At 46.9% G+C, this 22,232-nt stretch overlaps 1 protein-coding gene across 11 annotated transcripts; it reads left to right on the plus strand.

The window, feature by feature from the left end:
* The first annotated feature begins 516 nt into the window (after nucleotides 1-516).
* Kdm4B (Lysine demethylase 4B) lies at nucleotides 517-22,141 on the plus strand. Of its 11 annotated transcripts, none has more exons than XM_015184600.2 (10): nucleotides 517-656; nucleotides 9,944-10,462; nucleotides 10,529-10,867; nucleotides 10,940-11,071; nucleotides 11,141-11,334; nucleotides 11,409-11,665; nucleotides 11,785-12,129; nucleotides 12,860-13,264; nucleotides 14,929-17,224; nucleotides 19,693-22,141. In XM_015184600.2, the coding sequence occupies exons 2-10, from the start codon at nucleotides 10,037-10,039 to the stop codon at nucleotides 20,801-20,803; spliced, it is 5,505 nt and encodes a 1,834-aa protein (XP_015040086.2). In that variant the 5' UTR covers nucleotides 517-656; nucleotides 9,944-10,036; the 3' UTR covers nucleotides 20,804-22,141. The 11 variants fall into 11 exon arrangements, with proteins under 11 accessions (XP_015040086.2, XP_015040084.1, XP_033234769.1 ...); XM_015184598.2 differs by lacking the exon at nucleotides 19,693-22,141 and adding an exon at nucleotides 19,230-19,375; XM_033378878.1 differs by lacking the exon at nucleotides 19,693-22,141 and adding an exon at nucleotides 18,103-18,632.
* The last annotated feature ends 91 nt before the right edge of the window (nucleotides 22,142-22,232 follow it).

Genomic DNA, 22,232 nt, shown 5'->3' on the forward strand with positions numbered 1-22,232 from the left:
CTGGCCGCACTATTCATTTTTGCATCACGAAAAAGAATTTTCGCAAAAATTAAATAAAAAGGCCAAAATAACGTTCTTGAGGAGATTATTGAGCGTAAAGTTTTTCTCGGATTGCTGCTGCTCACTATTGCCATTTAAAATTGACTTAAAACCAGTGTTTTGTGTGTGGCGCCTCGAGAGGAGACGCTTCTGATAAGCAGCCATCTTCATCTTCCTATAGGAATGCCTGCTACACACGGGCTAGAAAATTGTTTGCTTACATTTATAAATGCCAAAACAGTTGAAAGCTAAAGCCAGCGATACTGACTCCGCCGTTGCACCTCCTCTCGCCACTAGGCAGTGCCATCCACCCACAACTACAATTCCACACAGACGCAGACATGTGCAGCGCGCAGCTAATCTATTGTAAATAAAACTGCGTCCATACACACGTCTATTGTGAACGGTACACATACTCGGTCACGTACGCCGCCGCCGCCAAGTGTTCCGTTCCTCTTGCCTGCTCCTCGTACCGTACAGTGTGCGGCTGTTTTACCTGGAATAAACTTTGCTAAAATCTGGAACAAAATTTGCTACAAATCAGTGGAGAATCGGCCCACAGCATGTGAAAAGGTGTCTACAAAGGGGACCAGAGTGCATCATCGGAGGAGAAGCGGGTAAGTTTTGCAAAGGGAACAAACACCTATGGGGGGGTCTTCCAATTACGTTTTTCTGTGCAAAATCGATTTTTCAATTTGAAAATGGCTTATTCGCCGCTTTTATTTCTCTCTCTCTCACTCTGTCTCTCTCTCTTTCTGGTTTTTGTGATTCGGGCCCAGTCATTGCATTACTCGCCCTTTTAGGCCTTTAATTAATTGCATTAACTTTGGGGCGAACTTTTCAGGGGGTGGTGTTTGGGATGGGGGATGTGTTGAAAAGTGACTTTGAAAAGTGCTTGCCATGAAAAACACACTACATTGTGTATCGGATGAACTGCAAGAACTTCTTCTTCTGCTGTACCCATGAGAACCGTACGCCCCTACCCTACTGCTCGCAATACCACAAATGCTCGATATTCTCGGGTAATGACTCCTTTTAACCAAACAAAGACAAAACAAATGTTTGAGGAGGACCAAATAAAGGCAGAACCAGACAGGATAACGAAATCAACTCTTTCGGGGCACAAACAACTGACCTGCGACAAAGGCAAGGCAGCCGTCAAGAGAAACATCTGCCGCAGTGTCTGAGCGTCTGGGTCGGTTCGGAGACAGCAGCAGCGTCTGAATGTTACCTGCCCTCGAACGATGCATGGATGGATGGATGGATGGATGGATGGATGGTAGGACCAAAGTTCAATGTACGCCTGCGCAAATACAGTTCACAATGGGCACGGCGCAATGCAGCTGCCTGCAGGAGGAAGGGGAATGTCAGGGAAGTTGTGATTTTTTCCGCACATCCTTCTTGACGGTAACCAGAAGCCCCAAGCGGAAATCTCAAAATGTTGTTACAGTTATTGTTCCATTCCGCCTTTCGTCTGAAACTTTTATGTAATCTCTCACTCCGTTCCGCGATCGGGATCAGGATCGGGTGTAAAGTCCTATGCCTGTCCTGTGCGTGTGCGTGTGATACCGGTTTCTGTCCCTCCGACACAAGTTGTTCAGAATGCAATTTGAAACTGTTCCCTCTTTTGGGGTCTGCCATGGATTGGGGGGAGCAATCGTCGTCCCCTCTTCCTGTATGTCCTATCCCTATCCCAGGTCCTACGGGTTCTGGTATTGGGTTACAGCTGTGAGAGAATGTGTTTGGAAAGCTGTTCCTTCGTGGACGTTGAAGTTTTTTATGCTGGTTTGGGATGTTTTTTGGGGGCAAAGAAACGAAGAGACAGGCAGCATTTGGATCATGCAGATGATGCTGGAGCAGCTGCCATTAGGGCCTGCATCGTTGTAGGTCCAATAAAACTCTCGGAATCCTAGCCATTCTCCCACACATACACAGACCAGAGTCAGACAATCAATCGAATTGGGTGCCACATTCGAAGGCAGATGCCAGGTCTAGTCCATCTAGGTGGCACATGCCACAAGAGAGGACCCAAAGGACTCACGTTGAGAAGGAAGGCCAGGCCAGGACAGATGTTACAGCCGGACCCCGACCGCCGATAGGAAGTAATCAATGCAACAGCAGGCAGAACGGCCAGACCGTGCCTCATGATCCCTACTGTCTCGGGTTTAGCCTTGTGCTCTGCTGTTCCCGGGCAACGGGCTGCAACGGCCGGCTGCAACTCAAAGTTAGACATCGCTGCACACACATTTTCACTGCATTTACAGCCAACATCTGTCGTTACAGTCCTCGGGTGCTGAGTCCTAGACAGCTGCTCTCACTCACTCGTTTGTTCTTTCCGAGCAAGAGGGGCTCTGACTGCCTGGCTGCCCGCTCGAATAAGTACTGTGCGTGCAGGTGTGGCACTGCTATTTTTGGGGCATTCCACACTCCTCTCCTTCCGGATTCTGCCGAGCCTACCCACTCGACGACGCACTCGACGATTGGGGGATGGATGGCCAAAAGTCAGCTGTTTTTGCGCAATGTTTATAAACAAAAAGTGTGTGCGGCAGAGTAACCCTTAGACATGTCTGGGTATATTTTTGGAATCACCACCGATTCTGACAGAGACATGGCCCGAGCCAGAGCCAGAGCCAAGGCCGGAGCAACCACCGACCTACATATTGGCGCACTGGCACTCTGGGCCACATGGCGCACGGGGTGGTTCCGCTCACACGCAGAGCACTGGCTCTGGTTCTGTTCTGTGGCCTTCTGTAGGTGCAAGGACGTTGGGAAAACCCCCCAAAAGAAAAAGTAAACAAATGGAAAGCAACCCCAGCACACAGCCAGACTGTCTCTGGCACCGACCGCATCCGCTCTCCTGGTCTTCGGTCTCTGGCCTCTGGTCTCCGGTCTCCGTTCATGTGTTTTAACCCACCACCTTCCATGATGTACTGGTGGCGTGTGCCGTGTGCCTGTGCCGGCATGTCATCCATCCACACAACGTCTTCGTCAATTTTAGGGGTTTTCCAAAAAAAAAAATAATAATAATACGCAACCAAAAACCAAAACAGAGCCGGGAATCAGTGGATTCGGTGGTAGTTAGAGCAAGGAGCGTCCGTCCACGCGCTCCCATTCATAAAACATAAACATACCCCCGTAGAAGCGGCGCTTATGAGCACTCACTCGCATTGTTTGCCCACACCGACCACGGTGACGATTACGATTACGACCTGGACTAGGACTACGACTACGGCCATGGTAGGTAGTGTTTTCGCCGCAGATCCCATCCGGCAATTCGGGGAGTCTCGTGCAAGTCAGGTGCACGGACAACCCTCAACAACGGGACGAAGTGGTAACAAGTTGGTAGCTCAACAGGTTGAGGATTCTCATGGGTGGGTGGGTGCTTCGGGCCGATTGAGGATTGTAAGAGGGTATGTGTAATTAATACAAGTGTGGGGTTACGTTATGGCATTGACCCAATCAGATATCCGAATATGGAATGGAATGCCTTTACTCGCAGCATTTTGAAGGGTTGAACTTAACTTAAACTTTAGATGATGATGTTGTGCAGGGTTAGGATCTGATTGGAGCATTACTGGAACAGAATTTAGGGAAAATATGGGAATAAATTTTGAAGCTCTGTTGATCATTGTTTCCTACTTTTATGGGTTCTATATTTCGATGAAAGATTTCTTGCGAAAGGAATTGAGAAAAAATTAGGAATATTGGAAGAGATTCCTTATTGTGCTCTTCCCTAGAAATGGGATTTATCTTCTCAACTCTAAAAGAAATAGGAATTTCTTTTGTATCGACCTGGCCTTTGTGTTCCATTTTAATCAGAACTTGACCTTCTTTAAGACGTCGCTCGGTTTGAGCAAGTGGTAGTCATAGAGTGGCCTCGTCCTCGTTCTCGTTCTACATTTGCCCATCAGCAACAGATCTGAATCTGGAGCATTATGTTTGGAGGATACCAAGGAAAGCGACTCCAGCTCCTCTCGCTGCTGTTTCCTTTACTTTCATCCTGCGGGATGGGATGTCCAAGTGCACGCCTCTTGAGCACGCGCCTACTGAAAAGATGACAAGTTTACCGTTTTGTATATGTATGTACTTTGATATAATTTTACCGCTTTGCTTTGCGCTTTTCAAAATGGCGACAATGGCTGACCAATAAAATTGGAAGGGGCAGGGGGGACGGGACGGACGCTGAGATGCGAAAAACGTTGAAACCCAACCGAACAATGGCGGACGAGGCGGACGTCGTAAAAGAGAATTAATTAGATTGCGGCGGCAGCTGCTGGGCGTACGTGCGGCAGCTGAGAGAGAACGGCAGCTAGAAAGGGACCAAACAACAGAAAACACTGAGCAAGAGAGAGAACTAAAGCCAGATAATAATAGAGAGAGAGAGAGAGAGTGGGCTGAAAGCCTGCAACTGTAAAGTTGTCATGCGCTTTGAATGTTGCCTCTTTTTCTGTCTGTCGTCAGTTTTTTCATCATTCCTTTTCCTTTAACTTTAATACACAACAATAACAAAAAGTAATGGACGCTACGAGTATGAGGACACCCATACAGACACACACACCCGAGTACACACGCATAGAGTGAACATAAAATGTAACGAACGCAAAAGCAAAAGCAAAAACAAAACAACGGCAAGCGTCAAGCGGCACCGCACAGGAACCAACGCAAAGGGAGGAGGACAGAGACACAAAGAGAGGCACAGGACACAGGACATAGAACAGGCAGAAACGAGGCAAAGGCAACAGCAAAGCCAAACAGTTGTGCAATTGAGATAAAGGACAACAAAAGGGAAACTTGAAAAAGGGGACGCGTGCTTTGCTTTTTGGTCGGGTCGATGTCGATGTCGACGCTGATGCACAGTGGTTGTCGTTCTATCGAAAATTGTAGACTGCGTTAAATGGTGAAACAATCTTTGTGGCTTCCAAAAAAACCCCAAATAAGGAACGTATAGATAACTGTATAAGAAGAAGTACCGATAAAATATGTTGCGCACTCGTTTGAGAAGTATGAAAAATTATGTAAAAAAATTATGAAAACTAGAGAGTACAGATGTAAAAGTGAATAGACTTTTCTACATAATTAAATATCATAAAATCACCAATAACCTTAAAAAATACCCATAAAATAACATATTTTTTTGTTAATTTATGCGCAGACTTTTTTCCCCACTGTGCCTAATTTCCGATGTGAACGCGCGTGCTAGTCGTCACAAAAGGATATAAAACAACAACTGCAAAGCAGTCGCTGCGTCAGCGCCAGCTTCAGAGCAGGAGCAGCGGCAAGAGCAGGAACAAGAAAAAAAAGCATAAATAATCTTGTAGTTGTTGTCGCAGCTGAGGCGCAAGGCTCGAATTGAAATTTTATGAGAAATTGTATTAGAGAAATGCTTTGTGAAATCACACGAGACACGGCCGAGCACACACACATGAACATGCACGGACTAAAGGAGCAGAGGCATACGTGCGTGTGTGTTCGTGAGGTAGATGCACAAATGGGAAATGGGAATGTGGAAAAAGGGGACGCGCATTATGGCACTCTCTACGTGTGTTCTTTTGACGACGTCATCGCTGCTGCTGCTGCTGCGGCTGCTCCTCTGCTGCTGCTGTTCCTCTGCTACTACCGCAGTTGTTGTTGGTTCCTGTTTTCGCTTTTTACCGTTCAGTCAATGACCACATTGTGTACACAAATGCAGCTCTCTGTCTATGTGTGTGTGTGTGCGTGAATATGTATGTCCTGCCGGAAGTTGACGCCGCCGTCTGGTCATTCTCGCTGTTTTCGTCCAAGCTCTCGCTTCCATAAGCTCTCCGCCTCTCCCTCTCCTCCTCTCTCTCTCTCTCTCTGTCGGTTCGTTCCGCTTGAGCTACTTTTGAAAAACAAGTAATTTCAGTCTCGCAGGATCTGTGTGGCTCCCCTTCGCACTCGCACTCTCACTCTCTCTTTCCCACTCTCACTCCCATAGCTGCGTTTCCCAGTCGCTTTTTCTTGTTGTTCGTTGTAGTCCTGCAGCGCAGTGTGGCCCATTCCTTTCATTCTGCGCACACGGGTCTCTCTTCTGGTCACGCTTTGATCCTGCCGTTCGCCCGCTCCCCACGCGGAGTACGACTCCTTCTACTCCCCTTCCACTCTTTCCATTCTCCCCCTCTCCTGCATAGGCGTTGCCCGGCTAATGACATGTTGTAAATTATATTTCTCCTCTCAGAATTTCGTACGCCGTTTCATTCTGTCATAATTGCTCTGTTCGGTCGGTTTCTTTCCCATTCGCCTTGTTTCATTTAAAAAAGTTCTTTATGGTCCGTCTGTTTTTCTTTTTGTATGGGTTTTCTCTCCCCGGAACAGGGGGAAACTTGCAGCTCTGACGTAATTACTGCAGTTTGAGTTATCCTTTCCAATTGCAGATGTGCTAATTTCCATGCTAAATACTTGGACAGATGCATACAGGGATCACAGTGGTAGAGCCTGTCTCCCTAAGGTTTTCACCTTTTTCCAATCTGATCATATGATAACAGAGCTTGTTTCTTATCAATGATCTGACGATGTACTAACTGATCTTGCTTATGCGTTGTATTTTTTGTTTTATCTAATCATTTCCCAGATTACAAAGCTAAACCCACTTAAACACTTAGAAAAAAAATCACAAAAAAGATAATTGCATTACATCTGATGCTGCAAGATCTTTCTCTCAAGATCGCATACCTCCTAAAAAGAGATGTTAAAACTGGGTTTTCCGATGGCTGTTCTTTCAGTTTTATTTCTTGGATGTATTTTAAAAGTATACAGACATCCAATTTCATGACATACGACACCTTTTCAAGTGCTCGGCATGGTCCACATCTCAAGTGGACTCCTACCGTTAGGAGGGCTATCCTTCTTTTACCTGCCTCTGATTTCCGATCCCCGAACTGTAAGTCCGAGATTATGCAGATCCTCGCCAAAATTATTATATGGGATACGAGGCCCAGACAATCCCTAATGAGGACTAAGCCCCTTGCGATTTCTCTGCCTCGGCTTAGTCAGAGAGGCAGGATGAAACTAGAGATAGAGAGAGGATACAGAGAGAGACGGAGCGAAGGAGAGACCTAAGGGGGAGCCCAAGTGCGAGGCGAGAGCGTTTCCAATGGCGAATGAATGCATTTTCCATTCGGCACGTCTCGTTTTCGCAATGAACAGAAAAGCAGTTTGCCAAAAGGAAAAAGGAAAATGCATTGTTTGACAGATGGATGTGGATATGGATGTGGATGGAGGGACCGGTGAGCCCTCAGGGGACGGAGATGACTGCCAACTGCCGCTTTTCCACATTTTTCCTCTTCCATCCATTATCCTGCCAAACTTGTTTGCTCTCGCTCTGTCGCTGGATCTCTCTCCTGCCATCGCTATACCAATTTTCCTTTCAAATTATGCTTTACCAAAGCATTCGCATTAAAAGGACAACGCTCTCCAGCTCCTGTGTGCTGTATTTGTGTGCGTGTATGTGGCTGCCTGCGTAAGCGAGTATCTGTGTGTGTGTGTGCGAGCGAGCGAGTTGTTCCATCGACGACTGCGTCGCCATCGTCCTGGCATCAGGCTGTGGTTCAGTTTTCTCTCGCAGCTCGAACAGCTCAGACATGCCGCTGGTCCGCGCTCGCCGTGTGTGTTTATAGTTCGCATATAAGAGCCAGATACATAGCTATATATACATACAGGCCATACATATATATTGATACTCTCGTGAGCCACCGCCCCCCGTCCCGCAAAATATCACACACAAAAACGAAAGAAAGAAACCCGAGTCAAAGACTCTGGAAAACGCAAGACAACGACGCCATTTGATAACCAAATGTTGCAGGACAACATTTACAAAAAGTTTAAAACAACAAATTAAAACCAATCAATTCATCAGTTTGTTTAAACGAAAACTAAATAGAAATTGTGAAACCAAAAAGTTCTGTGAAAGAATAAAAAAAAACAAGCAAATATAGAGATATTTTTTATTTGCAAATGCAGATAAAATAATGTGCAATAAACTACGAATCATTATAGAGCAGTGAAACCACTGCTCCCTCTTTGGACCACCGCTCAGATACTTGAATTCTTTGCCATTTTGTTGGGATTTACACAACGAGCGAGCGAAACGAAGGACCTCAGAAAAATAAACCATAAATAAAAAAGAACGACACGAAACGAAACGAACAAAAACTCATCGAAGCACATCACAAGTGAGTTCTAAATTTCATCTTTCCATACAAACAACACACACACACAGCTACTCCTGTAAACACACACACACATATCCCACTCATCACTCGCCCCCTTCACTCGTTGATTTCTCCACTCGCCCATTATGTTGTATAGCCCTCTGTGTATCCTGCCTGGTCCTCTCTCTCTCTTTCTCTCTTTCCTGCTCCTGTGTCTACTCTGTTTCGTTCTCTCCATATGAATACACTAACGAACCCAACTAGCAAATAGGTTTGCGCACTCGTCATTATCCTTCGTCATCGTTCCCCCTCTCCTTTGCCCCTCCCCTTCCATTTCCCCTGCCCATCGTTGCTGCTTCGTTCTCTTCTCCGTCGCTCTCTCTCTCTCTCTCTCTCTCTCTCTCGCACACATCGAAGCCTCATCGGGTGGTGGTACAGTTTTCTGCGTGGCCCAAAATTGCGTAAATTTTCATCTAGTTCGCGCTGGGATGTCTCGCACGGCGTTGGTTGTCCTCGCTCCTTTTCTGACCGCTGCTGCTGCTGCAGAGCTTTCAATCTGTTTATGGTGACAGTAAAATCGAAAAACGGAATAAAAAAAACAAGCGGAAACCGGAAAAGTTGTTAATACAAGTATACAGATGTGAGATTATTGCTTATTGGGCGTTTTCTATTTGGGAAGGATGCGGAAGGGTCCTGGGCATTAATTAATTGCCTGCCCCTTCTCTGGCATGATTTATTGCGGGGCATCCTTTTGGCATTTTGGTGTATACAGAAATACATTGCGAAAAATTGCGAAATGCTATCGTGGGAGAAAAGTATACCTGAAATCAAATACTTTTAATGTGTCTTTATATACGGAATCGGTTTACCAGAGTATTTCTGGAGAGTATTTAAAAGGAAGCCGATGAATTATCAAATTTGGATTTCTTTTAAATTGGCTATAATCAGCTTTCATCTAACAACTAAATTGAATGATGAAATTATCCTGATAAGTTCTCTGACGGATCTAAGATAATTGTCGAATATTTGCATAGGTTTCTCATGGAATAACATAAGAAAAACATCTTTTTATTTAACAAATTCTTTCATATTCGAAATATACTCTACAATTTTCAGCTTCTTTCTTTTCCAGCTAGTTTAAGGATATATGATATGATATGATATATGATACGAACCCATTCTAGTACTAACGATACAATATCTAGTCCTTAAGATCATTGCACTTCTTTTTGTATGGGTTTTATCCAGAAACATAAAGAGAAGGGGAATGGGTATGCCTGCTGCTGTTGCTGTTGTCTAGCATTTGAGGAGAGCGGAGAATGCTTCACGATCCGGTGATCGATCCTCTGCTCAAACAGTGGCAGAGGCACACAACCAACTGCATATCCTGCCAGCCTCTATCAACGGCACGAATGCCTGCTGTTGCCCCTGCCACCCTCGTCGCTGCCGCCGTCGCTGCTGCCTCGCCCATTCAGAAAAAAAGGGCGCACGAAAAAGTTGCAGCTGTTCTCTTTCTGTTTGCTTTGTGGCAGGCAGAACGATCCGCACCGATCCGATCCGATCCGATGCGATCGTTCAGCGTTCAGCGACGGAGCAAGCAGGCAGGCAAAGGCAGGAGGCATCTGCTTCGGATTAATGGGCTCTCCGAATGCATTTAGCCAGAGTCAGAGCCTTGAGATAGAGTGCTATATCTGATGAATGCGGGAGTTTTAATGCCTCTCTGCCTTTTATCACAGTTCCAGGATCGGAGAAGAAGCAGAAGCAGGAGAAATTAGGAGAAAGAAGAGAAGACAGACAGAGCGAGAGCAGGGCTATTAGCTCAATTAAATATGTCTGACATACCGCGCATCATGGTCTTCCGACCCACCTGGGAGGAGTTCAAAGACTTTCCCAAATACGTAGCCTACATGGAATCACAGGGCGCCCACAAGGCCGGCCTGGCCAAGGTGGTGCCGCCAGCGGAGTGGATACCGCGGCGCAGCGGCTATGCCGATCTGGATGCCCTGAATGTGACGATTCCGGCGCCCATCTGCCAGGTGGTGACGGGCAAACAGGGCTACTACCAACAGATCAACATACAGAAGAAGCCGCTGACGGTGAAACAGTTCAGCGACCTCGCCAGCACCGAGCGCTACGCCACACCGAAGCACTTCGACTACGAGGATCTCGAGCGAAAGTACTGGAAGAACATCACCTATGTGGCGCCCATCTATGGGGCCGATGTCAGTGGCAGCATCACAGATCCCGACCAGGATGTAAGTGTTTCTTTGGGGGCTTTGTGACCGATCGTTCGTTTGCAACCTTTGGCTGTTGTGTTGCAGAGTTGGAACATCAACAGACTGGGCACGATACTGGACTACGTGAACAAGGACTACAACATCCAGATAGACGGCGTGAACACCGCCTATCTCTACTTTGGCATGTGGAAGACAACGTTCGCGTGGCACACCGAGGACATGGACCTCTATTCGATCAACTATCTCCACTTTGGGGCAGCCAAGACGTGGTATGTCGTGCCACCGGCGTATGGCCGCCGGCTTGAGAAGGTGGCCAATCAGTATTTCCCGGCCAGTTACAAGAACTGCAATGCGTATCTGCGCCATAAGATGACGCTCATATCGCCGCAGATCCTTAAGCAGCACAATGTCCCCGTTAGCAAGGTTAGCTTCCTTTTAAATTGAGAGATAGTCCCCATTAAGACACCCCCATCCTCCATCCCCTCCATCCTGCAGATCACCCAGGAGTCGGGCGAGATCATGATCACCTTCCCGTTTGGCTACCACGCGGGCTTCAATCACGGCTTCAACTGCGCCGAGTCCACAAACTTTGCCATGGAGCGCTGGATCGAATACGGCAAGCGAGCGGTAAACATAGATCCTCCCCCCACCACTTCAGGACAGCTCCCACTCATGCGGGTCGACCTTCTATTGCAGGTTCAGTGCACGTGCAGCAACGACATGGTCAAGATCTCCATGGACACGTTCGTGAAGCGCTTCCAAAGCGACCGTTACGACATGTGGATGGAGGGCAAGGATGTGGGCCGGCATCCGGAGGATCCCCTCGGCGGTACAACGGTCACAGCCGCACCGCTGCCGCCCCACCTCGATGTCCTCCTGTGTGATAAGAAGTAGGTTTCCCAGTCATGCAGGTTCCGTGACTCCCCCGCATTGACTCCACCCCTCCCTCTCCTTTGTTATGCAGAATGAAGAAGCAATGCAATCCCACCATAGCCAAGAGCTTTAAGGAGCGCAATCCCGACCTGGATCTCGACGAGATCCAACAGAATCCCAATGTGCCCGACGACGTCAAGGCCATGCTGAAGGAGAGCGTGCTTACCCTAGACACGGGCGATCTGGGCATCGAGGGCGATTATCCGAACGAGGATGCTGTCAGTCTCCAAAGTCCTGCGGACTTCAAGACCAAGCAGGAGCTGCTAGAGTACATGGACGATGGGACAGGTGTGTAGGCCAGTTGTAGAGTCTCGAGATCTGACCTAAAATCCCTCAATCTCTTCCCTATCTTCCGCTCTCTCTCTCTCTCGCTCTCTTTGTCTCTGTCTCTCTTTTGATCTCTGCAGAAGACGATGACGAGGAGGAGGAATTTAAGCGACGCAAGGCGAAGCGGCGGTACGATGCGGACTACGACGATGACTGGCTAGCCTCCCATCACCGTCGCACCAACTCGCGGAACAGCAGCCGCGGCCGCAGTCCACGCACCAAGGACGAGCGCTCCGCGTCGCCGGCCTCCTCCACATCCTCGACGTCGCGTGGTGGACGACGCGGAAAGGGCAATTCGACAACCCGCAAAACGCCGTCCAAGCGAAAAAAGGACCCGTCCTCTGCAGTGTCTCCGGCTGCAGCAGCCTTAGTGGCAGCAACCACAATTGCGACACCAAATGCGGCGGCGGTTAGCAGCGATGGAGGTGAGAGCAGCAGCTTAATTAGCGACTGCACCACTGCATCCATATAACCACCGCAATTCGATCATCAATCCATCATCACCGTGATCCCATCATCCAGATCCAGATCTTCTCAGTATCCATATCCCTCCCAGACTCTCCAGCCTCCAGCATTCCCCCACCCACTGACTCCTCCGCGTGGATGGGTCGAAGGCCACTCACCCGTGGCCTCGACAGTCCCCGACAAATGTAAATAAAACTTTAGCCCCATCCTGCATCTGTCACTTGTCGTGCGGTTCTCCCTTTGTATCTTGTATCTTATATCTGTTTCTTGTGTTTAACCTGCCTACGATACCTACATACATAAGTCCTCTAGCTCTGTTCTATTCGATTCCATTCTGTTCTGTTCTAAATATAATTGTAAGAGTGCTCCCAACAACAAATATACGATCACGCTTTTAAATCTATGCTTAAAACTAACAAAAAACCAAAACTGTTTTACTAAAACCTATTCCCTGATGTCTCTGGGCCTTCAATCTTCAGTGTTTGTTCTGCTTTCGATTCTGATTCTGCTGCTGCCAAACCCTCCATTTATTCCATTCCCACTGCCTCCATGATCCATACTCCATACTCCTTTCATATCTATATATGTGTGTGTGTGTGTTTACAACAAATATTAACCACTCAAAAACAACATCTTTGGAAACTGTACTCTAAAACAGACACTAAAATATCCCCGATTGCCATTTTCCAGATGCCAAAAAGGAGCAGCAATCGCTGGCCTTCATGCAACAGCCGCGCAAGTTCGAGGGCAAAATACCAAAACTAAGTCAGCCAGCAGCAGCAACAGCTCCAGCAGGCGGAGCATCCACATCCACATCTAGTCAGGATCAGCAGCAGCAGCAGCGGATATTCTACGTCAATATGTTGCCGGCAGCCAACACTCTCAATGGCATTCCACAGCAGCAGCCGCAACAGCAGCAGCAGTATGGCAGCACCGATGGAAACGTCTATCAGCTGCAAAACGAAATACTCTGTGATGCAAATGGACAGGCCGTAACGGCTGCCACAGCCACATATCAGACGACAGTCCCAAGCAGTCCCCAACAGCAACAGCAGCAAAATGTTGCTGTTAGCGTGGCCAACAATAACGCTGCCGGTAAGTGTCTTTTCTATCATTTTTTGTGTTGTGATTTGATTCCTTAACTTAAATGTTCCTTTTGTTTGTTTGTTGGTTGTAGTCTTTGTGTTTGGTTCAACTTTAACCCACTTTGTGTACTCGTAATTGGTGTCATGTCGAAGCTCTCAGAACTAACCGATCCGCATATATCAACACACACATATATATGTATATGTATATGTATATGTATATGTATATATATATAGTATTCGTATCTGTTTTATTTGTTTAACATTCAAAAATTGGCCAAAATTCAAATTCAAATTTACTCAATTTTATTTCGTAAGTGTCCGCATTTCATTCCATCTCATGCCGAATCATTCATCCATCGAGAATATCGGAGATCTGTTTTAAATTTTTAATTATTATATGTGAATGTTTTTGTTTTTTGCCAGAAAAAAAACAGAGATAAAAGTAAAGAAAAATAATTATTTCTTCCATTTGCGGTGCTCAAAATAAACATACGAATTGATTCAGACAGACTCATCCTCCACTCAATCGATTGAAACCCAAGTGAAACCCTCACCTGATTAACAAGAACAAATGCTTTCCCAACTAAATAATCGTGTTTATTTTCCGACACGACACTCCTCGACTTTCATTGGTCTCTGTCTCTTCTCTCAAATGTCAAATTTCCATCAAAATTATACAAAATCTACATATATATATAAATAAATGCACAAATCATTTCCCCAGAGGGAACTCCGTGCTGTGCGCGTTGAAAAGGGCTATGAAATTGTTGATTTTAGTTTTTCAATTATTATTTGTATTATTATTATTATTTCTAGTTAATTTAAGAGCTTATTGTTTATGTTTATTTAAAGTTCGAACGAATGATGCGCGCGCGCTCATGTGGTGTCCAGTGTGACCAATTGCTCAGCCGAAACAGTGCTGCCCATTCCTCAATCATGCGCACACAATTGGTCAGCACTTGAGCCGCGACTTGGCATTTTTTATTTATTTATTTCTTAGATTTGGATTTTATTAAATTTTTAAGTTAATTTTATACATAGAATATCTTTTTTTCTCTTCTTGTTTCTTATCTGTGAACCAAAGACACTATCCGTTGGCAACACTGCACTATCCCTCCCCTTAGAAGGGGTGGGGGATACTCCAACTTTGGCCAATTCACAAATTTTACTTTCGCTGTCTTCCGTTCTACACTCAGTTATTGAAGTATTTGAACTATGTATTTTATTTGTTTAGTTATTGCGTTGCGAGTACTGTACAAGAGTTACGATTACGATTGCTATAAACTAGATCTAAGTACGAAAACACACAAATTCTACCGACAAACAAAAACCAATCTCTCACTCTGTCTCTCTCTATATATATATATATTTTTGATATACTTAAAGAAGGTCCTGTACTGTACTGTATATATAGTGTGTGGGATAAGGGATATTGATATCCCAACGCAACCTACATACATAATATGTACATAAGAGTATATGTACAAACGGACAAGTACGAGTAGTTATCATTTTGCACTACATTAGTTTTGATTTCGATTGATTGATTTCGATTTCCATTCCGATTACGATTACGATTGATTTATTGATTTATGCAAATATTACATTCAAACACATCTTTTATGAACCAAACCGAATATGTATTTTCCAAAAAAAATATATAAACAAAAGACAATGTGGTCACAACTATTAGTTCGTCCTCCATCCTGCACACGAACGGCACCGCCCACACGAACGGAGGCGTGGATCCCAACACCACCCATGACCACCAGCACCACCATCAGCAGCAGCAGCAACAGCAACAACAGCCACAGTACCACTACATCACCACCAGCGGGGAGGACGGACAGACCCCAACAACCATAGTTTTCGAGAACTATAATGGCGGCATGCCCGCATCTGTTGCCCCTGCCACGCCCACGCCTGTGTCGGTGGCTGCCTCGCCGGCGGCCACAACGACAACCACCACTGCCCTGGTCAACACGGACGGCACGATCATCGAGTTCGATGGGAACACCTACGAGGAGTACCATGTGCTCAAGAGCGAGCCTGGGAGCAGCGACTGCCTGAGCAATGGTAGCAGTGCCGTGGCGGCGGACATCATCAAGTACGAGCCGCAGCCAGTAGAGGAGGATGACGAGGAGAGTGGCCTGCAGGCGAAGTACGATGACGATGGCCTGCAGGTGAAGTACGAGGAGCAGGAGCAGGACCTCGACCAGGGGCAGGACTACGAAGAGTACCAGGTGATCAAGGCCGAGGTGGAAGCGGAGGCGGCGGAGCAGGCGGCCGGCGCGGTCACCTACACGATCTCTAGCATGACAGACGATCCCAACCAGCAGCCGCAGCAGGCATCCTCCGGGGACCAGCCCAACGCTAGCATGGTGCCCAAGTCGGGATCGGCAGCGGCCGCCAAGCAGAAGCGCAAGCGGAAGACGCGCGTCATTGCCGAGGACGAGCAGGGCGAGTACCTGGAGAAGATGAGTGTGCGGGGCCTGGACATCGCCCGCTATGAGCACATCATCGACGGGGTGGCCTACTGCCTAGTGTGCGCCAAGAACGACATCTTCAAGACGTTCAAGAACAAGTACAGCTTCCAGCGGCACGCCTACCTCTTTCACGAGGGCCAGAACCGGAAGATCTTCGCCTGCCCCATCTGCAACAAGGAGTTCTCGCGCCCCGACAAGATGAAGATGCACAAGAAGGACAAGCACGGCGACGTCCCCATGCCGCCATCGGCCACCATCACGCCCCTCAAGGGGGACGGCACCCCGGCCGCAAAGCGACCGCGAACCTCCCGCACACCTCGTGTCCGCAAGTCCAAGGCCAGCGACGCAGGCACCCCCACCGGCACGCCCGCCAAGAAGCGCCTGGCGCAGATTGACAGCGTGCTCGACGATGTCCAGAACTCGGAGAGCCTCTCCGTGCCGCACTCCCAGTCCCAGTCCCAGCACCAACAACAGCAGCAGCAGCAACCCATGCAGCACACACTCACAACGACGCTGGCGCCCACGACGTCGCAGCCGCAGCAGCTCCAGACACTGCCATCGCTGGACTTCAGCGGGATGATCCTGCCGGGTGGCGCTCAGCTGGCCCTGGCCAATCCGGGGGCCAGTAGCTCTATGACTCTGCAGCGCGGTGCGACCACGCCCAACGGCGGACAGGCGGGGACGGGGCCCACGACGACGCTCATCTACTCGAATCAGCTGGAGCTACAACAGGCGCTGCTCCAGCAACAACTGCACGGTCAGAGCATCATGATCCAGGACCAGTCTGGTAACCTAGTGCCCCTGCAGTTGGACGGAAGTCAAACGATATACACGACGGCCGCGGCACCGCAGCAGCGAGCGCAGGCGACCACGGCCACGTACCAGACGACTCAACCGCAACAGCAGCAGCAGCAGTTGGTGCAACATCAGCAGCAGCAGACAGTGAAGGTGGAGGGGCAGTCGCAACCCCATTACGAGATGGAGAACGTGACCTACCTGAGCTCCACGGCGGCGGCCACGCCGGCGACGGCCGAGCAACAGCACCAACAACAACAGCAGCAGCACGTGATTGGAACGGTGCAGAGCTACCAGATCCTTACGCCGGATGGCCTGCAGAGCTTCCAACCGAAGCTGGAACCGGGGGAGCTGGGCGATCTGTGTCCCTACTCGCAGTACACGTTCCAGCCCACGCTCAACGCGAACGCCCTAGACGCGCACACGCAGCAGCAGCACCACCACAACCAGCAGCATCACCACCACCAACAGCAGCAGCAGACGCATCTGCTGCAGCAGCAGCAGTTCGCGACCCACAATCCGCACCAACAGTTCATGGAGCTGAAGAACGAGCTGCTAATCAAGGGCAGTGATGCGTACACCCTGGACGCCGGCTCCATGTACCACCTGCCCTTCTCGCCCACATCGATGATCAATGCGGTGAACGATGTGAACACATCGTCCCTGCTGGAGACCAAAGAAATTAGGTAAACACTTCCGCTAATCTCTCTCCCTAATCTACTCTACTCTACATCCCTTTTCTAGATCTGTCTCTCTGTATCTCTCTATATTTTCCCTAGTGTAACACGCTCGTCTAGTATCTGTCTCTATATATATCTCTCTCTCTGTCTTATCCCTAAAATGCTCCTCTATCTGTCTCTTTCCGTTGAATCTGTTGAGTAGTCGGCGGCGAAGCTGCGAGTCGCTTGTGTACCGTTGTGTTTCCCATTTCCACGTATTTAGTGTCGATCAACGCCGTTGTACTATATGCTACTAAAAAAAAACTGCAACAAGAACAACGCATAAGAACAATGAAAGTACAAAATAAAAGTAAAAGCCAAATGAAATGAAACCACCGAAAATGTACATTAAGCATTTACCAGTTTAGTTTTAACTTAGTCCTATGCATATTTTACTTTATTTAGTATAATTATTCTTTTGTACCGTCTAAGAGTAACCTTATTTACTATTTAGTAGAACTTGGTTGTTTTTTTTTACCCACGATATTTGCCAACATTTTTGTGCATTTATTTATTGTTTCACCCACTCTCCACGCTGTACAAAGAATGTGCCTTGTTGCTTCCTGCCTCATCCTCCAATTATCCCCTAATATCACTGTTTATCCCGCCTAACACTCCTAACTCCTAATGTGATATATAGTAATCAACTTGTTGCCCGGTTTTTGTTCCGAGACATAAGTTTATGTTCAAATACGTTTTATACCTCAATGCAATTTTGTTCTTTTTCTTTCTTTTCTCTTGTTTTATTTTATGTACACACAACCAACCCACCAACCAACCAATCAATCAATCAATCAAACAAACAAACCAATATAACACGCGCGTATGCATAATATCGGTAACAGCTACGATATATCAGAGGCCGTGCTATTAGCCCTTTAAACAATCTGAACCGCCATCGAAAGCTGCAGCCAAAGTACCAAAAAAAATCTAATTTAATCAAATCAAATGAAAACTATAAACCCACTCTCGATGAAACAAGAGAAAGCGCCAAGAGTGATAGATATAGAAAATGCCTCCTCGAGAGAAAAAGCAACGCAAATGGAAGCCAATTTTCAATGTTTGCCGAGCTGGGCAACCATCAAAATACTTATATATAAAGTATATACCCATAATACTCACTGTCTCAGCTCATTGATGCATTCATTCAACCATTCGATCTACCAATCAATCAATCATTCCGCCATCATCACTTGTTGTGCCTGTTCCTCTCTCTGTGTGTGTGTTTTGTGTGTAACATCAGAAAATCAAAAAAAGATCCGATCATCATGAAATACTATAAAGCTGTATAAACGATCCACAGCACATTTAACCAATATATAACATAACAAATTTAACACATAATCAATTAAAATTGGACATTTAGTGCAAGGTATGTGTACTTTTATTTATTCGCTTTTCGTTTTTGTTCGTTTCGTTTTGTGTTTCTTGCGTAACCCTTTTCCCCCTCGTTTTGTTACTAACCGAATGTCGTCTCTCTACCAATTGGCTCTTTGACCATCTCTTAACGGAATAGTAGGGTCCTGTCCTCACGAATATTCATACATGCATGTGCCAGTGTTTGGCAACATACACATGGTAAGGCCAGGATTGCATTTGCAACATGCATGTGTGAATGGCTATGGAAAGCGGGGGAGGAGGGGAATAAGCCGCAGGCATCCACACAACATCCACATAACATACATTCGATTACCACAAAGCTATCAGTCATACATATAAGTACAATTATAATTTACTAACCCAGATTAACAGTGATTAAGCCTACCTAAATTACCAAATTACCAAAACGAAACCACATAAGAAGAATGAAGCAAAATTGCTAATGAAAATGTTCTTTTTTATTTTTTTCTTTTTTCACCCACGAAAATAATTTTTCGTTCGTCCGTTGTTTGTGTTATTTCTTATGATTTGCACACGAAAATTCATCAACATGCGACATGAATCACAAAAAACAACAACCGAACAACAACAGGTTCTTCTAAACACCACAACAACCACAACCACATCTCCAAGAACAACAACCAGAAGGCAATGTTCAAGCGGCCATACACACCAAGCATTCACATACCCACCACCAACAACAAAAACAACACCACCACCACAACCAACACGAACCACCAGAACCAGAACCGTACCCAAAACACTGAAGACGTGCAGCGTCGCCAAGCGGAAGCGAATCGCATTTACTACGAAGAGATCGTCCTGAAGCAGGCACAATCAAAATCACGTGCCAGGCGCCTAGCCAGCAGCACAAGTTGCAGCGACAGCCAAAGGGGCACCCTCAACAGCAGCTTCGTCGACAAGTTTGCCGACTTTGTTACACACAAGACAAGAATGCCCATGCCCGACCCCAACCACCAGTCCCATGCCGTGCCGAATCCCAGAACTAATGCAAATGCTGTCTCATCTCTCATTCCTCCCCTCAACACGAACAGTGGAAGCAACGCCAACGTCGGCTCTGGAGCTGCTAGCAACTGTGTCTCTGTGGTGAGTGGCAGCGGAATCAATGGCTTCAAGGCCGGAGCCAAAAAGACGCCGGTGATCCTGCTAGCCGCCCGCGGCCCTGGAAAGCATCAGCCCATCAGCCTCATCAATGGCACTGCCAAGGCCGGAGCGGGCGGTGTCACGTTGCTGCGCGTCAATTCACAGCCCAATCGCAACCAGCGGCAGGTCATCGTCGCCCCAGAGCAGCAGGTGCAACAGCAGCAGGAACTGACTGACGAAGAGGCGGAACAAATGGCGGAGCTAGCGGAGGATGAAGAGCTCGACGAAGATCTAGAGGATGACGATGATCTCTCCTCTTCCACCGCTCAAATCCTGCGCAAGTTCCGTATTCCCAAGGGCACGGCCCTGACTGCCAAGTCTGGGGAAAACTACCTGGCCATGCCCACGCCCACACCCTCACCCCCAGGGGGCGTCAATGCGGGTAGCTCCACCGCTGATGCTGGCAACTACATTGAGAACGAAGAGGAGCTCATCGAGGAGGTGCACGAGGATGATCTGGTCGAGGAGATCATCGACGAAGAGCACTGCGAGGAGCAGCCCGAACTGGAGGATGATGGGACGACGGCCGACAACGATGGCCTCGACCTGAACAGCCCATGCCATTCAGTACCACCGCCAGTGGCAGCGACTGCCCCGGCGGCCCAGCAGTTGCTGCTCACCTCGGCCCCACAACAGCCGCCGCTGCAGCTGCAAACTGTGAGCTCCAACGGAACGGTTACTTACCTAAATCTGCCACCCAACACGATCCTGCTGCAGTCGGCCGATGGCAGCATCATAGCAGCCACCCAGGTGCCGCATCCGAACAAGGCCGGCCAGCATCAGCTCATCGCCTTGCCGGGCAACGTGGCTATGGCCGAACCGGCACCTCAGACCTCGGCGGCGCCCACGCAGACCCTGCTCCTGACGGCCGACGGCACGGCCATTCCCATAATGGCGAACGTAGCGCCCCAGCAGCAGCAACAGCAACACCAGCAGCAGCAGCAGCAGCAACAACAGCAACAGGCGGCTGCTGCTGCTGCTGCCCAGCTGTTTGCCGCGTAGGGGCTAATGGGTGGCCAAATGGGTCGATTTTTGAACAGTGCCACCATAATGCCGACCACTTATTTCTTCTAAGAATCGCCAGTCGATTAAGCAACTGTATCACAGATCCAAAAATGGTGTTGCTCATGCGGCAAGGCTTTGACTTCATAGTTAAGCCTTGGCTCGTCAGCAACAGTTTGCTAGAGATTCCCAGTTCTCGATTGAAATCGTCGCATTTGGCCACCCATGGGGCTCGGGGAAGGGAAAGAGCAATTTGGGATATAGGGCAATAGAATCAGTATAAGAAACACTCACAAAAAGCCAAGCTAAAAAAACTTTGATATTACTACAATGTTGGATGTGCATAGAAAATTTATTTTTATACATATAATCGAAAAAGGGAAAATCAAATGTTGTTCAACACACCCACACACACACACACAAATAACAGACACAGCGTTGTAAAGGAATCAAATATGTACATTTCAAGAAAAAACTTAAGAGCATCTTACATTTAAATTATTTATACGACTAAGCTAGCATTAAACATTAAGTGCAAAGACGAGACACACACCCAAACCAGTTGTAACTACTCGTATTACCCCCGCTGCCCGAATGGAGCGGCGGAATATGTTTAGCCTAATTTACGAGAGTAGCATTGTATCGTATTCATTTCTGACTAGTATATGTATGTATGCACTACTCTGAATAGAAGAGATACGAATGCATAGCTACGAATATAATTTTGTTCCTTTTTACGTATCAAGAAATAGAAAAGAAGACCTATTTCATCTAGTATTTCGTCACTAAGTTCACAGTCTATTTATTTATTTTTGTTAACCGATATCCCATGCGTATTCATATAGCCCGCGTCGCGACGTCCCTTGTCATTATGGTTTCTTTTAGCTGTTTCATGTTGCATATTCTTTACGTGAAATATTATACATATATATGTATGTTTTATTTGCAATCCTGTTAGGCCATTCATTTAAGAGTAAGAGAATTCAAGCATAGCACTGACCGAACCTACTTTTAAGTTGTGAACTCCGACCCTACCCTGCCCCACTAGATACTTAAAGCTAAAAAGTATTTTTCATATGATTAATAAACCCCTACACCTAAATTACAGTTAAGCACCTCCTACCTACACCATTACATAAAATAGCTAACATTAATGGAAGACAATGATTGAAAAACGTATATAAAACTTGTAGTCTAAGACCCACAAAAACAAACAAACAAACAAATATGAAAAGAGAGTTGCACTTCTTGTAAGATATACTTCTAGATTAAGGTCTAACGATAAACGAAGCTAAACAGAAAGCGAATAAAAATCAGCATCTTGAGCAGCCTACAATATGTATAATAACGAGTCTTAAACTAATATTACTTTACGTATATAAATATATATATATTTATTATAAACAATAAAATACAATTTTAAAAATTT

The sequence above is a fragment of the Drosophila pseudoobscura genome, chromosome 3, assembly GCF_009870125.1.
Source record: "Drosophila pseudoobscura strain MV-25-SWS-2005 chromosome 3, UCI_Dpse_MV25, whole genome shotgun sequence".
Lineage (NCBI taxonomy): Eukaryota > Metazoa > Arthropoda > Insecta > Diptera > Drosophilidae > Drosophila > Drosophila pseudoobscura.

Coding starts and splice junctions, on each gene's coding strand:
- Kdm4B (XM_015184600.2), top strand. CDS start 10,037: ATGTCTGACATACCGCGCATCATGGTCTTCCGACCCACCTGGGAGGAG. Junction 11,072..11,140: donor TCGAATACGGCAAGCGAGCG/GTAAACATAGAT, acceptor CTTCTATTGCAG/GTTCAGTGCACGTGCAGCAA. Junction 11,666..11,784: donor GTACATGGACGATGGGACAG/GTGTGTAGGCCA, acceptor TGATCTCTGCAG/AAGACGATGACGAGGAGGAG.